General features: G+C 53.8%; 1 protein-coding gene across 4 annotated transcripts in view; it reads right to left on the minus strand.

Annotated features, from left to right (window-relative positions):
* The window catches only part of CRTAC1 (cartilage acidic protein 1), a 158,693-nt gene that overhangs the window by 47,446 nt on the left and 95,272 nt on the right, over window positions 1-15,975 (minus strand). For all 4 annotated transcript variants that reach the window (XM_043597191.1, XM_043597188.1, XM_043597190.1 and 1 more), the window contains exons 4-5: window positions 12,891-13,027; window positions 7,288-7,444 (exon numbers count right to left, since the gene is read on the minus strand). In XM_043597191.1, the coding sequence (XP_043453126.1) occupies window positions 7,288-7,444; window positions 12,891-13,027 (294 nt within the window). The remainder of the gene's footprint in view (window positions 1-7,287; window positions 7,445-12,890; window positions 13,028-15,975) is intronic.

A 15,975-nucleotide genomic window follows, 5' to 3' on the forward strand; every position in this document is an offset into this window, starting at 1 on the left:
AAGGACTTATTATTGTTATTTGTTAAATAAATGAGAGCTCAGGCCGACCTGAGTGATGCCCTGCCTGCCTGCCTGCCTGCCTGGATGGGGAAGAGGTTTCCACAAAGTGACTGCTAATTTGGGATGGAGGTTCTCTCGGTCCCCAGACTCCTTCTGTCCTCTGAGAGATGCCCCTGGAGGAAATCATGGGGCCTTTCTCACCCGTGCAATACAGTCTGCCCACCAGTACAAGTGTTGGGGGCCAGGAGGAGAAGATGGGGCAAATCGCAGTGCCACTCTTCTTGCTCTCATGGTTAAGCTCCAAATTAACACATTCTGGGCCCTGGGCCTCCCATATTCCTCCCAGGTAATCTAATTAGCTCTCAAGGAGAGCCCAAGCCTCATGAAAATGGAGTCACTGAATCCACAGTGCTCTCGGGGAGCATCATCCAAGATGTGAAATGCGTTCTTCATTAGGACAGCCACAGTGTGGGGTGGGGAGGCTTTCAGACGCCTTTCCTAAAGCCAGCAGAGAGGGGTGCTGGCCTGCAACTTGAGCACCACTTCTGCCCATTCAGAGGAGCCGCGAAGTGGCTGCTGGCAGCCGTCCCTGCCCTGGTCCTGCCAGATTCCAGCCCAGGAACAGGCTTCAGTGAGAAACCCTCGGCCTTGCCTGGGCCCCCGGAAATTCCAGGTGGGGCTCTGGGACTCGCCACCATGCAACTCCATCCTTCCTCCCCACTCTGGTGTTCTCCAATTTCCTCTCTGCCTCTGGCTCTCAAGCTGTGACACATTCTCTTCATTTTCTACAAAGCAGGTTATTTCCCTCTTGGACAAATTTCTAAATCTTTCTAATTAACTAATTGGGTTGGGTTGAAAGCTTGTACCATTTGTAACCTGTAATTATTAGAAAATTGCCATGGTAACCACACTACTAATTAGTGACAATTTATTGCCATGGCAACTGGACCATAACAGAGATGTTACCCACAACTCCTTCTTGGCAAGTTCGCCGCACAGTTGGGGAGCAGGTGAGTCGACAGTCGGGGAGACAGCCTCTTGGGAACAGGCCCCCCACGGCCTCAGGATGGAGAGTCCAACTGGGGTCTGAGACGGGGGCGATCAAGTACTGGCACCCCTTGCTGTGCAGGGGAAACCCTCCTCCCAGGTGGACCACGTAAGTCCTCTTCAAGCCAACAAAATCCATCCATCCTAAGGGTAGCCGGATACTTCCACTCCCTGTGTGGCCAGTGACAGAGGTTCCTGATTCAATATCTTCTACCCGTTCTCCCTCCCCCCAGCTCTTCCCCTCCTAAGGTTTAGCACACACCTTTTGTGGCCGCATGAGGGGCAGTCAGGAACATCTTTATTTTAGCCTTGGAGGATGATGTCCCAATTGTGAGTTAAATTCTACTTTACATCAATGAATGCTTTTATATTTGAGGCAGGCACATCCTCTTGGGGACAAGCAGTTTCCCCACTTGGGGCTGGAGAGGCAGCCCTGGTGGTGGGAAAGAAGATTAGGGATCAGGAGGTTTGAGTGTGACCTTGGGCACCTCACCCAGCCTTTCTGGGCGTCTATTTTCTCACCTATAACGTGAGACTGACAATAACAACAGTTCCGTCTCAGGGCTGTCATAAATATTAAGTGAGCTGGTTTTCGGAAGGTACCTTGGAAAATGTCAGGTGCCACAGAGTCATTAGCTGGGACAATTTCCCACCTGCTAGGTTAATAAAATCTCCTTACTTCCCCAGGACTTTCAAGCGTCTAAGGCTTCCTTGTTCCGTTGTTGGGTGTAGACGCTGCTCCCTGCCCAACCCTTCCTGGCGGCCTCTCACTCTGCCCATCAAGCTGGGTGGGGGAGGTGGAATTACAGGGGAAATGCCTCCCCACTGCCCTTCTTCCTCTTGCCGCATCCTTGCCCGCCCCCTCTGATTATCTGCCCATTGGTCCTGCTCCCCACGGGGCAGCCTCATTTATCCTCAAGAACTGCACCCCTAAAGTTCTGAACCCCTGAGCTCTGGCAAGGCAGACTCAAGTCCAATTTGGGTACAGGCAATCCGTTTCTCAGACTGCATCGAGGCCGTACTGGGGTGGCCCGCTGAAAGGCCGTATTGTATCTGGGAGCCAGGGGTGGCGGGGTAAGGACGGAAAAGAGAGGCTGTGGAGAACAAAAGCGTGGGTGCTGCTGAACCACCCCAAACTGTGGGCCAGAGGACCCAGGCATGAGGAGGCGGGCATTGCCTTGCTAAGGAAAAGCCTCTAGGTCCTTGCCCGGCCTTTGCACCTGCTTTGGCTACAGGAACTTGAGCTGTGCGCTCTTCAGGCCCTGGTCTCCCTCCCTGTAAACTGGGTGGGGGAATGAGATATCCAAGGCTCCTTCCCATTCTCCCAGTGCATCCTCTAGACTGGAACTCAGGACGAGCATGGCTGGGAGTGGATTCCTGGGCCCATCTGGAGTCCACACCACTGCGGCTTTGTGAGGCCCCTTGGTCAAGGAATTTGGACCCATGGGATTAATCTACTGAGACCTCAACAGAAACAAAATTCTTACAATTCTTGTGGATGCCAAGGCCTGCAGGCTTCCGAGAACATCCAAGCAATTATATAAGAGTAGCAAAGATGCTGGAAAACATAAGGGTGAGGAATGACGTGTGTGTGTGTATGTGTGTGTGTTTGAGAAGGGGGTGTGAGGATGGTGCAGGATGGTAACAGGGTCTTTCATCCTAAATTTCCTGAAAATTCGAACACGGAATAATACTGTGTTGGTGCTACCCATAAACCCTCTGTGAGACGTACAGATGCTGGGTGGGGCTCTGAGTGTGTGGAGGGCAGGGTATTAGATACGGACTTGTATCTAATAGCAGCCCCTCTGGCTCCCTGCTCTCCCGTCATATGTACGAGACATTCTGTAGCTTCATCTCACCTGACCATTTGCCGGGTGAGGAAACCTGGGCTCCAGGAAGTGTAATCGCAGCCAGCGGGCAGTGGATCACAGTTCATATCCACACCTGCATGACCCTGGAGCCTGTACTCCCCCACAGCGTGCTCTAAGATGTTTCTACAGAAGTCCCCTCCAGGCAGAAGAGGGATCCCTGCTCCCGGTAAGGCCCGGAGTGGTCAGCCACAGGCTTGACCTTTAAAACCTTATTTTAGGGGCACCTGGGTGGCACAGTCGGTTAAGCGTCCGACTTCAGCCAGGTCACGATCTCGCGGTCCGTGAGTTCGAGCCCCGCGTCAGGCTCTGGGCTGATGGCTCAGAGCCTGGAGCCTGTTGCCGATTCTGTGTCTCCCTCTCTCTCTGCCCCTCCCCCGTTCATGCTCTGTCTCTCTCTGTCCCAAAAATAAATAAACGTTGAAAAAAAAATTTTTTAAAAATAAAAAAAAAACCTTATTTTAGCAGAAGAAAAGATCGTATTTGTATCATATGACATGTATGTGTTTGTTCTGAAGGAAAATGATGCCCCCTCTTGTCACTCACCCAGTACAGTGACACCCCATGTGCTCTGGGGCAGGTCTGGGGCTGCCCTCCTGGAGGGTCCTGGGCCCTGCTGGAGGAGCCCGTCACTCCAGTGCTGCCCGTCAGATCTGGCTGTGCTCCCACTGCAAGGCAGTGCACCCCTGGCAAACTGGGGTGCTCCGTGGCCCCCACTCTGCTGCCCACGGTCACTTCTCTGGAGTCGGCTGCTGGGGAGCCGCCAGAAGGCCTCAGCTGGGCTTTAGGCATCTCCTTCTCCAATAATGACTTCCTATAAATCAGATCTGCCCTCCTCTTTGTTCTATACCACTCCCAGCCAACAGCAAAAATCCCCACCCCACGTCATAAATCCACCTTCATTTTCTTTCCAAATTTCTTGTAAGGATTCTTTAATCACCGCCTTGCAGCCCAGGCAGATGCTCCCTCAGAGGGTGAGGCCCAAATGCAGAGCTCCTGGGGAGGGAATAGAGACTGGCGGGGGTGGGGGGGTGGGCAGAGTTAAGAGGGGAGACAAGTGGATTCCAATAGAGATGGGCATGAAGAGGCCCAGGGCTGTACCCGGGGCTGAAGGGCAGAGTGGGGGTCGGGGGACAAATGGACAATGCTTCCAGGGCAGGGGCTGGGCGGGCTTGCTCTGTGCTGCCCCCTGTGCCTTGCAGGACGCTCCCTGCACCCAGGAGGTGCCCAGCAGAGGGCCCTGGCATCCCTGTGGGCACCTCAGAGGATAGGGTCTACGCTCCGAGGGTCCTACCTGTGAGCCAGGCCCTGTGCCGGCCATGTCCTATGTTTGCCAACCTTCATTCTCACACCCCCACTGTAGGTGAGAAAGCTGAGGTCCACAGACATTAGTAAGCTGCCGATCGCTGCCTGGATAGGACTGGTACCTAGCACTGTGACGCCAGAGCCTGTCCGCTTAGCAGCGCTGTGAGACAGTGGTTCACGCTGCTAGTTCAAGGTGCTCAGAGAGGCTGGGGATGTGCCCAAGGTCACTCAGGGCTGCAGAGGCCAGTGTAGACCTCTTGGTCCTCACCTTCCCCCTCCTCGGGTTCCATGCCAGGCCCTCTGCCACACGGACAACTAATTCTCAGGATTCCCTGTACCTTCCAGGCTCCAAGGGGCTGCCGGCATCTGGGAAAGTTGGGGCTTGGCATTCTCCTTGAACTAGGGACTATGGGCGAGTGGGCTTCCCTCCATTCAACTCGGCACCAACCCCAATGTCGGCCCGCAGCCCGCGAGTCCCCCGAGAGTGGGCACGGTAGCCGCTAGATGGCACTGTGACCTAGCAGAGTGGCAGCCGCCAGTGGAATTGCTCAGGTCTGGAGAGTAGGCTTCCCATCCCCCCACCCGAGAGAGCCCGGACAGCGTGGTGCGGGCAGTGCCATTGGCCGGCCTCCCCCTGCTGCCCGCATAGCCTTGGCCAAGCAGCTGCTTCAGCCACAAAACCTGGGGGTCATAATCAAACCCGTGAGGGCCATTCCCTGGGGTTGTGTCCTGGGGGATGCCAGGCCTTCCTCCTTCACCAGCCCCTCCCGTTTTGCAGGCTGGAGCTGGATGCTCAAGCTGGAGGTCACCAGAAAGGTCAGCTGGTTGTGGCAGTTTAAGCTTTGGGGTCGGGGCTCTAAATGCTAGTTTCTCTACAAACCTTCTGTGTGACCTTGGGCAAGTCCCTTCTCCTCTTTGGACCTCGATTTGTTCTTTTGTAAAACAAGAGTTTCTCCAAGGTCTGTCCGGCAGACGGGTATTGTGTGGCTTGGCTCTGGGGACGTGTGGCTCCCCGACTGCACATCTGGCCATGGCTTACTTCCCTCCTGGCCTGCTCATCACACTGCCTGCCTCCCTCCCCCTTCCCAGGCCCCAGGGCACCAGCCTGGAGCTGAGCACTGGCCATGTGCCAGAGCCTCGGCAATCAGGCCGGCCTCCAGTGGTGGCCCTCGCATTTGGGGTCTGTCCCTGGGGCTCAGGGCGGTGCTCTGGGCTAGCTTTCTAGCCAGATGTCCATGCGTCATTATCGGAGTGACAAAGGGGGCTGCAGGGTAGAACTGAGGGGCTTGGCGGGCAAGGAAAGGGTGGGCCGGGGAAGGCGGGCAGACACAATAGTAACTTGGTGGGCCAAATAGGTTCTTGTCAGCCAAATGGCTTTTGGAAATCTGCAAAGCTGCTCTAACGTGTCCTCTGGGCACGCCAGCTGCCCCGGCCTGCCTGCCTGCTCCACAGAAGCTGCTGTCCCTTCCTTGAGCTGCCTGGCCCTTCCAGCACAGCCCGGCGCAGTTGGCTACTGCTCCCATCCCCATCCGTACTCCTCAGCTGTCTCCTCTCGGTCCCCTCCTGCCCCCTCCTTGGTTCCTGCCGGCCCCTGTGCCAGCCCAGCCAGCGTGAACAATGTCCCCTTCGTGCTCAAACCCAGCCGCAACCTCCCGAATTCTTTTATTCTGTGTATAACCCTCTCTCCCAGACCTTGCCTCCCTTCCATCTCATCATTTTCAAGTGCTTCATCTCCCCAGCCCACTCTCCTTCTCCTGCAGATCAAGGCACTTAATTGCCAAGCCAGCCCAGTGCACAGAGCTGGGAACTATTCAGAAAAATTGACTGTACAAATCTAGGCTGAAGCTCCTGCATGTTTATTCCTTTTCCCAGGAAAGCATGGTTTATTACTGACACTCAGCCAGAAAGACTGCACGTTCACGTGTGGGGCTCTCGAGCACTTTGATGGGGCTTGAGCTGTGCACACTATTTTACTGTCTAGCCATTTGTTCCCACAAACTTTGTCAGACAGGTCAACATCAATCTCCCTGTTTCACCGAGGTGGAAAGTTGGCTAGAGAAAGGCATCATAAACTCAGGAGAGGCTGTGACAACCCTTTCCAAGTAGGGCTTTGAGAGTATGCTACCACCCGGCTGTCCAGAGGCAGGGGGATGGCCCAAACGACCCTTCAAGTATTCTTCCAGCCCCAGGATTTGGATTCAGGCAGGCCTATACTTTGGAAGTCTGCAGTGCAAGTTGGGACGGATATATCGGGAAGGTCAACCAGTGAAGGATTTCTATGTCCAAATTACAGGTTCGGGGTGAGTGAGGCCCAAGTTCACGTGCGAAGTTGTTGTGCACAGCTCCGGCTTCCTGATTTTTGGCACCCAAAACAGGAACTGGATTGCTCTGCCATCAGCAGTCTATTGGCAGATTATCAGAGTTTAGTCAGCAGCCGTGCTAGAATTAGAAAAACAGCCTTCCCTAGAAAGATCTCCCTGTCAGAGACTGACAATAGGTCCCCCATCCAGAGAGATTTGGGGGGAGCATGGCTTCAAAAAAAGGGCCTGGAGAGGTTTTGGAACAAGAAAACAATTCTTTGAGCTCAGTTATCCGAGACAGGACCCAGCTGAAGCTTAGGGATTTAGCACTCAATTCCTGGCCGCTTATGTATAAGTAAATAATTTCATCTGCTGTTTGGCAATAAAGAATTCTTTAAATCTCGGCCTTTGTGATTTGTCAGTTTTCTCCTACAGAACCTGTTCACCCATGATTTGGGTTACAGCAGAGAACGGGGCAAGAGGTTCCAGGGAGAGGATGATGTTGTGCTCACCTTACGTCCTGTGTCCCCCACGCCCCCAAAGCCCACCCTTGACAGGTATCTCACCAACCCTTGGAAAGGCAGTGTTGGAGAAGGTTCGTGTGGGTGGGGGGATGGAATCAAGCCTTCATCCTGCCCTCCCCAGGGACGCAAGCACACCCTCTCCTGTGGGCTCTGATAAACTAGACTCAGCCTTGCAGCGCCCAGCCCCCAGCCCCGGCCCCCCACCCCTCCAACTCACAGCACGCCGCACGTCACTCTGCCTACCTGTGTATTTGCTGACCCCAGCCTCAGCAGCCACATCTCTGAGCGCCAGAATGCCCTGGGAGAGGTCACTGGCCTCAGGGTCCATTTCAATGAGGGCGTCAGGGCCCACGTTACCGTAGGCATAATTGGCGATATAGATAGAGTAGCGTCCGGAGCCCTGAGGAGGAAGGGAAGGAGGGTGGGTGAGCAGACCGGTCTGGGCTCATCTTGGTCTCTTTCCCAGAAAGCGGTTCTCCCCCTCCTTTTGTAGGACCATAGCTCTTTCACGGGTCAGGTGATCCTCCCTGGTCCGGAGTGCATGGCCTTGCAAGCTGCGCACGGGCCCAACTCCAGAGGTGCCTTCCCCAGAGGCTACAGAGTGCACGACACCTGCCCGCCCCCCGCCCCTGCCGCGTCCTAATACAAAGCAGCCCTGCCTCTCCTTCTATCCTGTTCCAGAAGAACACATCCCTCCCTCTCCCCCACAACCACCTTTTTATAGACAATTTTCTAATGTGCCTCTCTCCAGCTGAGCTCTCTCCAGCTGCCAGCCAGGGTAGCTGCTCAATAAATATTTGCTGATTGATTGATCTACCAATTCCCATTATTCTCAGTCTCTCTCTCTCTCTCTCTCCCATTCAAGCTCACTCCAGCCAAGATGACAAGCAAATTCCGGAGTTTGCTCCCTCCCCACTGCCCACCCGGTATCTCCTTGTTCCTCTATTTCGGTAGCATAGGCGGCTCGGATATGCAGGGGTCCTCCTTCCCTCTTCCATCCCCCTGGTTTTCCCATATTACCAGAAAGAAATAGTATATTGCTTCTGTCTTTCTAACACTGTCTCAAATATTTTTTTCCTTTGCATCCAGGAGAAGCCTGGGTACCAGCTCCTTGCAGCTGTAGTCGTTCTCCGCTCTAGTCCGAAACCCTGCGGATGAAAGACTCTTTTCTGTCTGTTAGTATAACGGTGTCATTTCTTCAATGGATGCCTCCTTTCCCCCAAGAGATCTGCACGATTTCTAAATTCTAACGGTTTTCTAGCTTTCCTCTCATCATTTCCCTCCAATTAATCAGATGGTAGATATATCTTGAACTCCAACTACATGCAACACGCTCTTGCGATAAATGTACCTAAGACAAAGTCTTCATTCTTCGGTTGCCTATAGTCTCATTGAAAGGCAAGCCATAAACATGGGGCACCTGGGTGGCTCAGTCGGTTAAGCATCCAACTCTCAGTTTCAGCTCAGGTCATATCCCACGGTTCGTGAGATTGAGCCCTGCACCAGGCTCTGCAGGGGCTTGATTAATAAATAAATAAACTTAAAAAAATTTTTTAATGTTTATTTGTTTTTGAGAGAGAGAGAGAGAGAGTGTGTGTGTGTGCACGAGAGGGGGAGGGGCAGAGAGAGAGGGAGACACAGAACCCGAAGCAGGCTCCAAGCTGTCAGCACAGAGCCTGAAGCGGGGCTTGAACTCATGAACCGTGAGATCATGATCTGAGCCAAAATGGGACGCTCAACCGACTGAGCCACCCAGGTGCCCCAAGAAATAAATATAAACTTTAAAGGCAAGCCATAAACACAAAACAACCCAGGAGAAAACAGCTGAGTTCCAGGCCCCTTCTCGGCCCTCAGCCCTCCTGGCTTGATTCTATTTCTTACCCAATGACTCCAGAAGCCACCCCCCATCCCACCGAACCAATCACTGACGGCATGTTTTCTTTGGGGAAGCTGATTAAGAGCTACTTGGGTCTGTCTGACTGGTGGGTGAGGACAACCAAGGAACTCACAGTCTCCTGAGGGGATGCAGACATGTCAGCGATAGCACAATTACGCATATGATCAAGAGAATATGTATGTTAACTACACTGGAATTCAAATTAAAAAATTAAAAAAATAAATATGTTAACTCTACTGGAATTAAAAATATTTTAGAGAAGAAAGAGAATATGTACAGCATTTCCTGGTGTACAGAAGAGGGCCCCCGGAGGAAGGGCACTGAACCACGCAGAGTTCAGAAAAGGTTTTCTAAGAGGAGTCTCAGCCAGGTGAAGTGTAGAGGAAAGAACCTTCCAGGCAGAGGTGATAGAGAATGATGTATGTAGGTGAACCACAAGTAGTTGGTTCAGTGTTGCTGGAATATGAAAGGCAAGGTAGGGTGTGTCAGGGGCCGAAGCTGGAGAAGGTGGAAAAGATGTTCTCTAAAGATATTTATGCCCCTTCTTTTTTGGTTCTCTGAGCCCCATCCTGCCACCTGGGACTCTGTGCTTCACGAATCTCGCTCCTCCGTGGTCCCTGGCCTGGCAGCATCAGTGTCATCTGGGAGCAGGTTGGAAATAAAGACTCTCGGTGACCCCTCCCCTCCGCCAGGCCTGATGAATCAGAGGCTGCATTTTCACAAGACCCCACGTGATCCCTGTGCAAAACTGAAGTCTGAGATGCACCGCTTTGCAACACAGCTTCGTGACTGGGGGAGGACCCTGAAAGGCTCTTGCCCATCCCAGAAGCGGGGTACATGTGTGTGAAATGACAGGATGAAGGCTGAATGAACGGGCCCGAAGGGGAGAGTGCGCCCTCCCCGTGCCCATGCCTGACCCTCCCGGCTGTTAGCAGTCCTGTCAACAAACGGGCAATTTAAGCCCAAATGAACTGAAAGGCACTCTGCTAGAAATTAGGATGTTGATAAACTTCCGTTATAGCCAGTTCCTTTCTTCAATGTATTGGGCTGATAAAACTTGACAAACACAGATGTGTTATGGCTATAGAAGGCTGCAGAGACTCACATGTGACCTTGACTACAATCGCTCTGGGACAGTGAGGTGATTCTCAGAGATGAGCCTGGAAAGAGACTTCCAGCAGGGCAGTGGGCTCACCCTCAGCCTACATCAGAATTGCCTGCAGGTTTGTTGAAACACAGACGCTAGCTCTCATCCCTTGAGTTTCTGATTCGGGAGCTCCGGAGTGGGCCCTGAGTTTGCATTTCTAACAAGTTCCCAGGTGAAGGTGATGCTGTTGGCCCAGGAACTACTCCCGGAGAGCCATGGTCTAGGGGTGTTAGCTTGGTCCTCATCCAGGCTCTGCCCCAACGTTGCTTTTTGTCCTCGGGCAGGTTCCTCGCCCCCTGTGGCTACGTCTCCTCATGTGTTAAAGGGGAATCATATTCTCCCTGCTTCCTGGCAGGGTTGTTGAGAAGATGAAATGAGACAACACATGTGAAAGGTCTCCGAGAGATAAAAATGCTATATAAACATGAGGCATAATCATTATCGATCAGGGAACGCTTCTTGTAAGAGACCGGCTTTCAGCTGGATCCAGAAAGGTGGGTGAATGATGAGGCAGCTGCAGACAAAGGGCAGGCAAGTGTGCCAGGATTGGGGGCGAGGGGGAGTGAGGGCTGCTGGGGAGAGGGCAGGAAGGGCACGGGGTAGGGTTGAGACATTTACCTGCGAGATGGCTCTCAAACTGCAGCCTGTACCAGAGTCACCCGCAGGGTTAGTTCAAACCCAGATTTCTGCTCCCCTCCACCCACCGTGGGTTCAGACTCAGCCGGTCTGGAGGGTGGAGTGGGGGTCAGGCCTCGGAATCTGCATTTCTAACAATGCTGGAGCTGCTGGTCTGGAGACCACACTTTGGGAACAGGTAGATTAAAAGGCTCCCAGTGGGGGCTGCGGGGCTGAGGAAGGAGTAGGATGAACACTGTAACAGAACCTGTGGTTAGAAATGTGTGTCTGCTGTGGGTTCACCCAGAAGCGGGGGAGCCATGGCGTCTGATTCATTCTCAGGCAGGCAGGGCTCCATTCCTGGCTTTGCTTGCCATTTACTATGTGACCCAGGTCAAGTTGCTTAATTGCCTGAAGCCTTAGTTTCCATATCTGTAAAATGGGGATAATGATAGCATGTACCTCATAAGCTTATTGTGAAGATTCAGGAAGATGATGCATATAAACCACTGAGCACAGGGCTTGGCATGTTGGTACTTTATTAAGGTTAGCTGTCATTATTAAGATTGCTTTTGGGTTTCCAAAAACCAGGTTACATTCCTACTTCTCAATTTCCAGAGTGGCCGTGACCTCACCTTACTGCTCCCCTCCACAGTTCTCAGGCCCCAGGGATGGCTGAGGCAGCAGTGGTGGCTGGACACAGAAAGCAGCCCCCTTCCTGGTGGCAGACTGACTGTAGGGGTTCTTTCTAGTTCCCTGAGGCTGGGGTTGAGCAAGCCGCTAAGTGCCTGCCTACAGTGCTGTGTGCCAAAGCATGTTTTGTTTTTTTTTTTTCTTTTTCTTTTTTCATTTCACGTGGTGCCTCTGTCCTGTGGTTAAAGGCGTGGGCGTGCAGATGACCTTGTTAGGACAAGAGTGCATCTCTTTGTGATTAACCTTCAGGCCCTGCCACCAGATTGGAGATGGTTTCCACCTTGGCCACGTGTGGGAAGCCTTGGTTCAGAAGGAGCGAGACAGGAAGGAGCCTGGGAAGAGGCTCCCAGCAGCGGCCGGGTCTGGTACCCCCCAGACCCTTCTTACTCTTGGTGGGGGCCGCTCCCAGAGCTGCCGCCTCCTCATTCCCTCCCACCAGGCAGGAGTCCAGGTGGCAAAGATTCAGGTCAGGGCTAAATGTGGCTTCACAGCCCAGCTTGGCTTCTGTTCCCAGTGCCAGCTTGTTAAGAAATAAATATTTATACCTGGCACCTGCCTTCTCCCAAGGCCTGGAGGCCCCTGCTGTGAAGATTCACACTGAATCCCCAATCCCCTTGTGCCATCTCAATCCTGAAATGAGCAAGGCCCCTCGACCCTGCCCCCAGAATGGAGCTAGGCAGCAGCTGGGTCCCTGATTTACTGATGACTGTCTATGAAGCCAAGGAGGGGGCAGGAGGGGAGCAGGTGACAGGAGGGATAAATCACCTCCACGGCAAGCCTCCTGTTCTGGCTGGGACTGCTGGGCCACCCCATAGGACAGGTGGCTGCATCTGCCCCTGCCCTCCCCCTCAGCCTTTCCTCCCCACCTGCTTTGGGATGGCCCCTGCGGTACGGTGTACTAGCAGGCGCGAACGCGGCGATAGAGCTCTTGATTAACTAGAGTACTTGGGATGTTCGGGCCACCCTCCACTCACCCACCCATGAACCTCTTTGTCATGCCTTCATTTGTTCCACAGATATTTTCGGGGAATGCTCTGTGGCTCAATGCCTGGCACAAAGTAAGCACTTAATAAATACTGGTTGAAAAAATGAGCACGAGGTTTAGAGCTAGAGAAGTCTGATTCACGTCCTAGTCACACTGCCAATCTATTTTGGGTCCTCAGGCAAGCCACTGCCCCTAGCTGGGCCTTGGCTCCCTCCTCTGCCCGACGGACACGATGATGACAGCCCCTGACCCGTTTCCTCATTGGCTGCCGGGAGGGCCTCCAGGGAGAAAGGATATGAAAGTAGACTGCAACTCACCCTGCAAGTCTTGTTGATATGTAGTATCTACTATGTGCAAGGCGCGGTGGGAGCTGCTGGTGAAGCTTTGGGCTCTGCCCCGGACAGCCTCACTCTGTCGGGGGATGTCTGCCTGTTGGCTCCCCTCCAGGCTCTCCCATCACTGCGTGCCCCCCTCTTCTCCCCAGGCCCCCCACGCACCCCTGAACTCACCGTCCTGTCCACGCAGGCCACGGAGCGCCCGGCAAAGAGGCTGGCCACACCGCGGGCCACGTTGACCTCGTCACTGAGGATGTCTTCCCACCGGTTGTTGCGGAACTTGAACAACTTGTCCGTGTACGTGGCCACCCCTGGAGAGAAGAGGAAGGGAGCGCCGGTGGATGGCGGGCCGGCGTGCAGGTATGTTTCGGGGCACCTACCACAGGTGATCGGGGTCACAGGTGGATGGGTCACCTGCAGCAAGGTGAGTGCACCCCGCAGCACTCACTCAAGCAGGCGAGGCTCCGTCTGGGGGGCACTCAGGTATTTTTAGTTGAGAGAAGAGACTCTGAGGCTTATGAAAAGAGCCAGCCCAGGCCTCAGGAACTACAGAAGAAATGTTACCACTGCTGTGTGTCCGAGATGACTCTCAACAGCTGGGTTTCACATTCTGCACCATGTTCCTGAAACATCCAGGAGATCTGGGATTGCTGATATCTCAGCACCCAAACTGAACCCAGAATCTCTCTTTCCCCAGAAGCTGCCTCCTACATTCTTTGCTAGATTGCAGGACCTGATCTGGGTCTGAGAAAAAATGATCCTGGTTGGTGGGTGGAGCTCTAAGTCCGGATCTAGGAAGGGGCTGGAAGTGGGGTTCTGACAGATCTGTTTCTCACACCCAGGGGAACCGGACGGCAGCAGCGTCAGCACCCAGGTGGTGTGCAGGGTTTGGGGAGCCCTGGGAGGCCCTAGGGAGCAGTGGTCTCCATCCCTTTGAGAAGTGGATGGAGGCTGAGGACCCTCAGCTCAGGGAATTGCACACACATGCACCACACGATATACCACATGTAACTGCAGGGGGTCTGTGGCCTCCTGAGGCACATTCATGGCTAAGCAGCTTGGTTTTGGGGAAGCAGGGAAGAACTTCTGGTGGCCGGAGGCTCAAGCTTTTCTAAGACCACTTGATCAAAGCTCTCCGCTCTGCTGTCACCCCTAGTTTATTTCTTGCTCCTGTGAGACCCAGAGCAGTCATATTTTAGGAGGGATCGTGTTCTGCTCGCAAGGACTGGCATAGGAACACACGCAAGGAGCAGCTGCAGAAGTCAGGAAGGTGAGCCTGGGGAAGAGTGGACCTGGGGACAGGCCCCTGCACTTGACTCTCTGGCTGGCCCAAGGGAGAGGCCATGGGCTTAGGCGGAAGGAAGCAGCATGCCGCAGCGGTTAAGACGTCTGGGTTTAGAGTACACAAGCCCCAGTCCTGGTCTCTGTTCTACCCAGATTCTACTACTGGGGGCTGGCTGTTGACTTTAGGCAAGTTGCTTAGCATCTCTGAGCTCCAGTTTCCCTGGAAATGGGACAGCAGTAATAACTGTGTCAAGTTTACCGTGCGGAATACATGAGATGATGCACCCCAAAGGCTTAGCACAGTGCCCCCTCAAGGCGGTAGCTATGAGACCAAGTGGTCTAGACACAAGTGGTCATTGCCATGTTACAGATGGGCCACTCTTGAAGGTTCTTCAGGGACATTAGCTCTGCACTGCAGGGCTCTGGCGAGAGTCAGTGCATGAAACGAGTGACTGAAGAGGACCGTGGGAGTGTGAGCATGTGAGGTGAGGGTGGATATAAAGGATCTCTCAGGTGCTCTGCCCAGGAGACAACAAAAGGCTTTGCTCTCTGAGTGGCCTCCCATGGGAACCTCCTCAGACCACAGGGACCCACGGGAGCTGGTGCGTGGCCTGTGGGGTCTGGAGTTGGCCTCAAATGCTCACCAGACACCAGGGAGCTGGCACTGGAGCCTGACTCTCTTAGAGGGGCAGAGGCCAATCTGGGGGAGGGAAAGGCCCTTTCTGAGGGGAGCAGAAAGCAGATCTGGGAGGCCTGCAGGTGTCTGTTCTGTGGAGGCTTGGCTGAGGAGCCACATCTGGGGTCTGCACAGAGCCATGGCGGCCTGGGAGGGAAGCCCACGGGGGCATCTGAGGAGTTGGTTCTGGATGGGAGCACAGGTGCTGATTCCAATGGCCTGAGCCTGTGCCCACGCCAATTTCCGCTCAGGCCTTGCTGGTTCCTTATCCTCTCCAGCCTTGGTTTCCTCACCTGGGGGTCAAGGGAGTTGACTCCTTCCTGTGCCTCCTCCCCCACATTGTGGCTGTGGGAGTTACAGGATGAAAGGCACTGAAAGGGCGCCTGGGTGGCTCAGTCAGGTAAGTGTCCGACTTCGGCTCATGGTCATGAGGTCATGATCTCATGGTTCGTGGGTTTGAGCCCCAGGTCGGGCTCTCTGCTGTCAGCACAGAGCTTGGAGCCTGCTTCAGATCCTCTGTCCCCCTCTCTCTCTGCCCCTCCCCCACTCTCACTCTCTTTATCTCTCTCTCTCTCTCTCTAAAATAAATCCACATAAAAAAAAAGGCACTGAAGCCCCGGGGCCATGGTCAGCATTGCACACGGCAGCCCCACAGCACCTCATCACAATCCCTGGGGGCCAGATGTATTTAGAAATTTAGATTTTTTTCTTTCACATTTTAGAAAGGTAACACAGCGCACACACCATTTATTACATAACACCCCCAAGAGGGATGGGGCAGCACCCTATAATTAAACACATTAATATTTCTGCTGTAAAATATATGAATATTCACACTAAGTGGGATAAATAAAGTCTATAAATAGCTCACATCAGCCCAGGACAGGTTTTGCTATCAATTCACTTTCCCACAAACTTAAAAAAAAAAAACAAAACACCTGAGGCTCTCAGAATGGTTAGGATTTCAGGACTGCGGTAGAGGACTGTGGGCCTGGCCCGCCGTGCTCACGGCTGCTCCCGAGGCGGCGGCAGCCTGGTCAACGCTTGCTGACGCTCAGGGCACCTCTGCGGAGGGCCCCGCAGGCTTCCAGGTCTCCAGCCTCCCCCAACAGTGAGCGGCCCTGCCCTCCTCTGTCACACCAGGGCCCCTTTAGTCGGTAACCTCCCACTCGTCTAGTCCCCACTGAAGTACCCTGGTTAACTTCTGGTGAAGCGTGGGCCAGGGTGAGAAGGCAGCTGCCGGCAGCCGGGGCTCACAGAGCACCATGGGTACCTGTGCATTCAGTGGCAGAAATTTCT

The sequence above is a fragment of the Prionailurus bengalensis genome, chromosome D2 (genome assembly GCF_016509475.1).
Source record: "Prionailurus bengalensis isolate Pbe53 chromosome D2, Fcat_Pben_1.1_paternal_pri, whole genome shotgun sequence".
Lineage (NCBI taxonomy): Eukaryota > Metazoa > Chordata > Mammalia > Carnivora > Felidae > Prionailurus > Prionailurus bengalensis.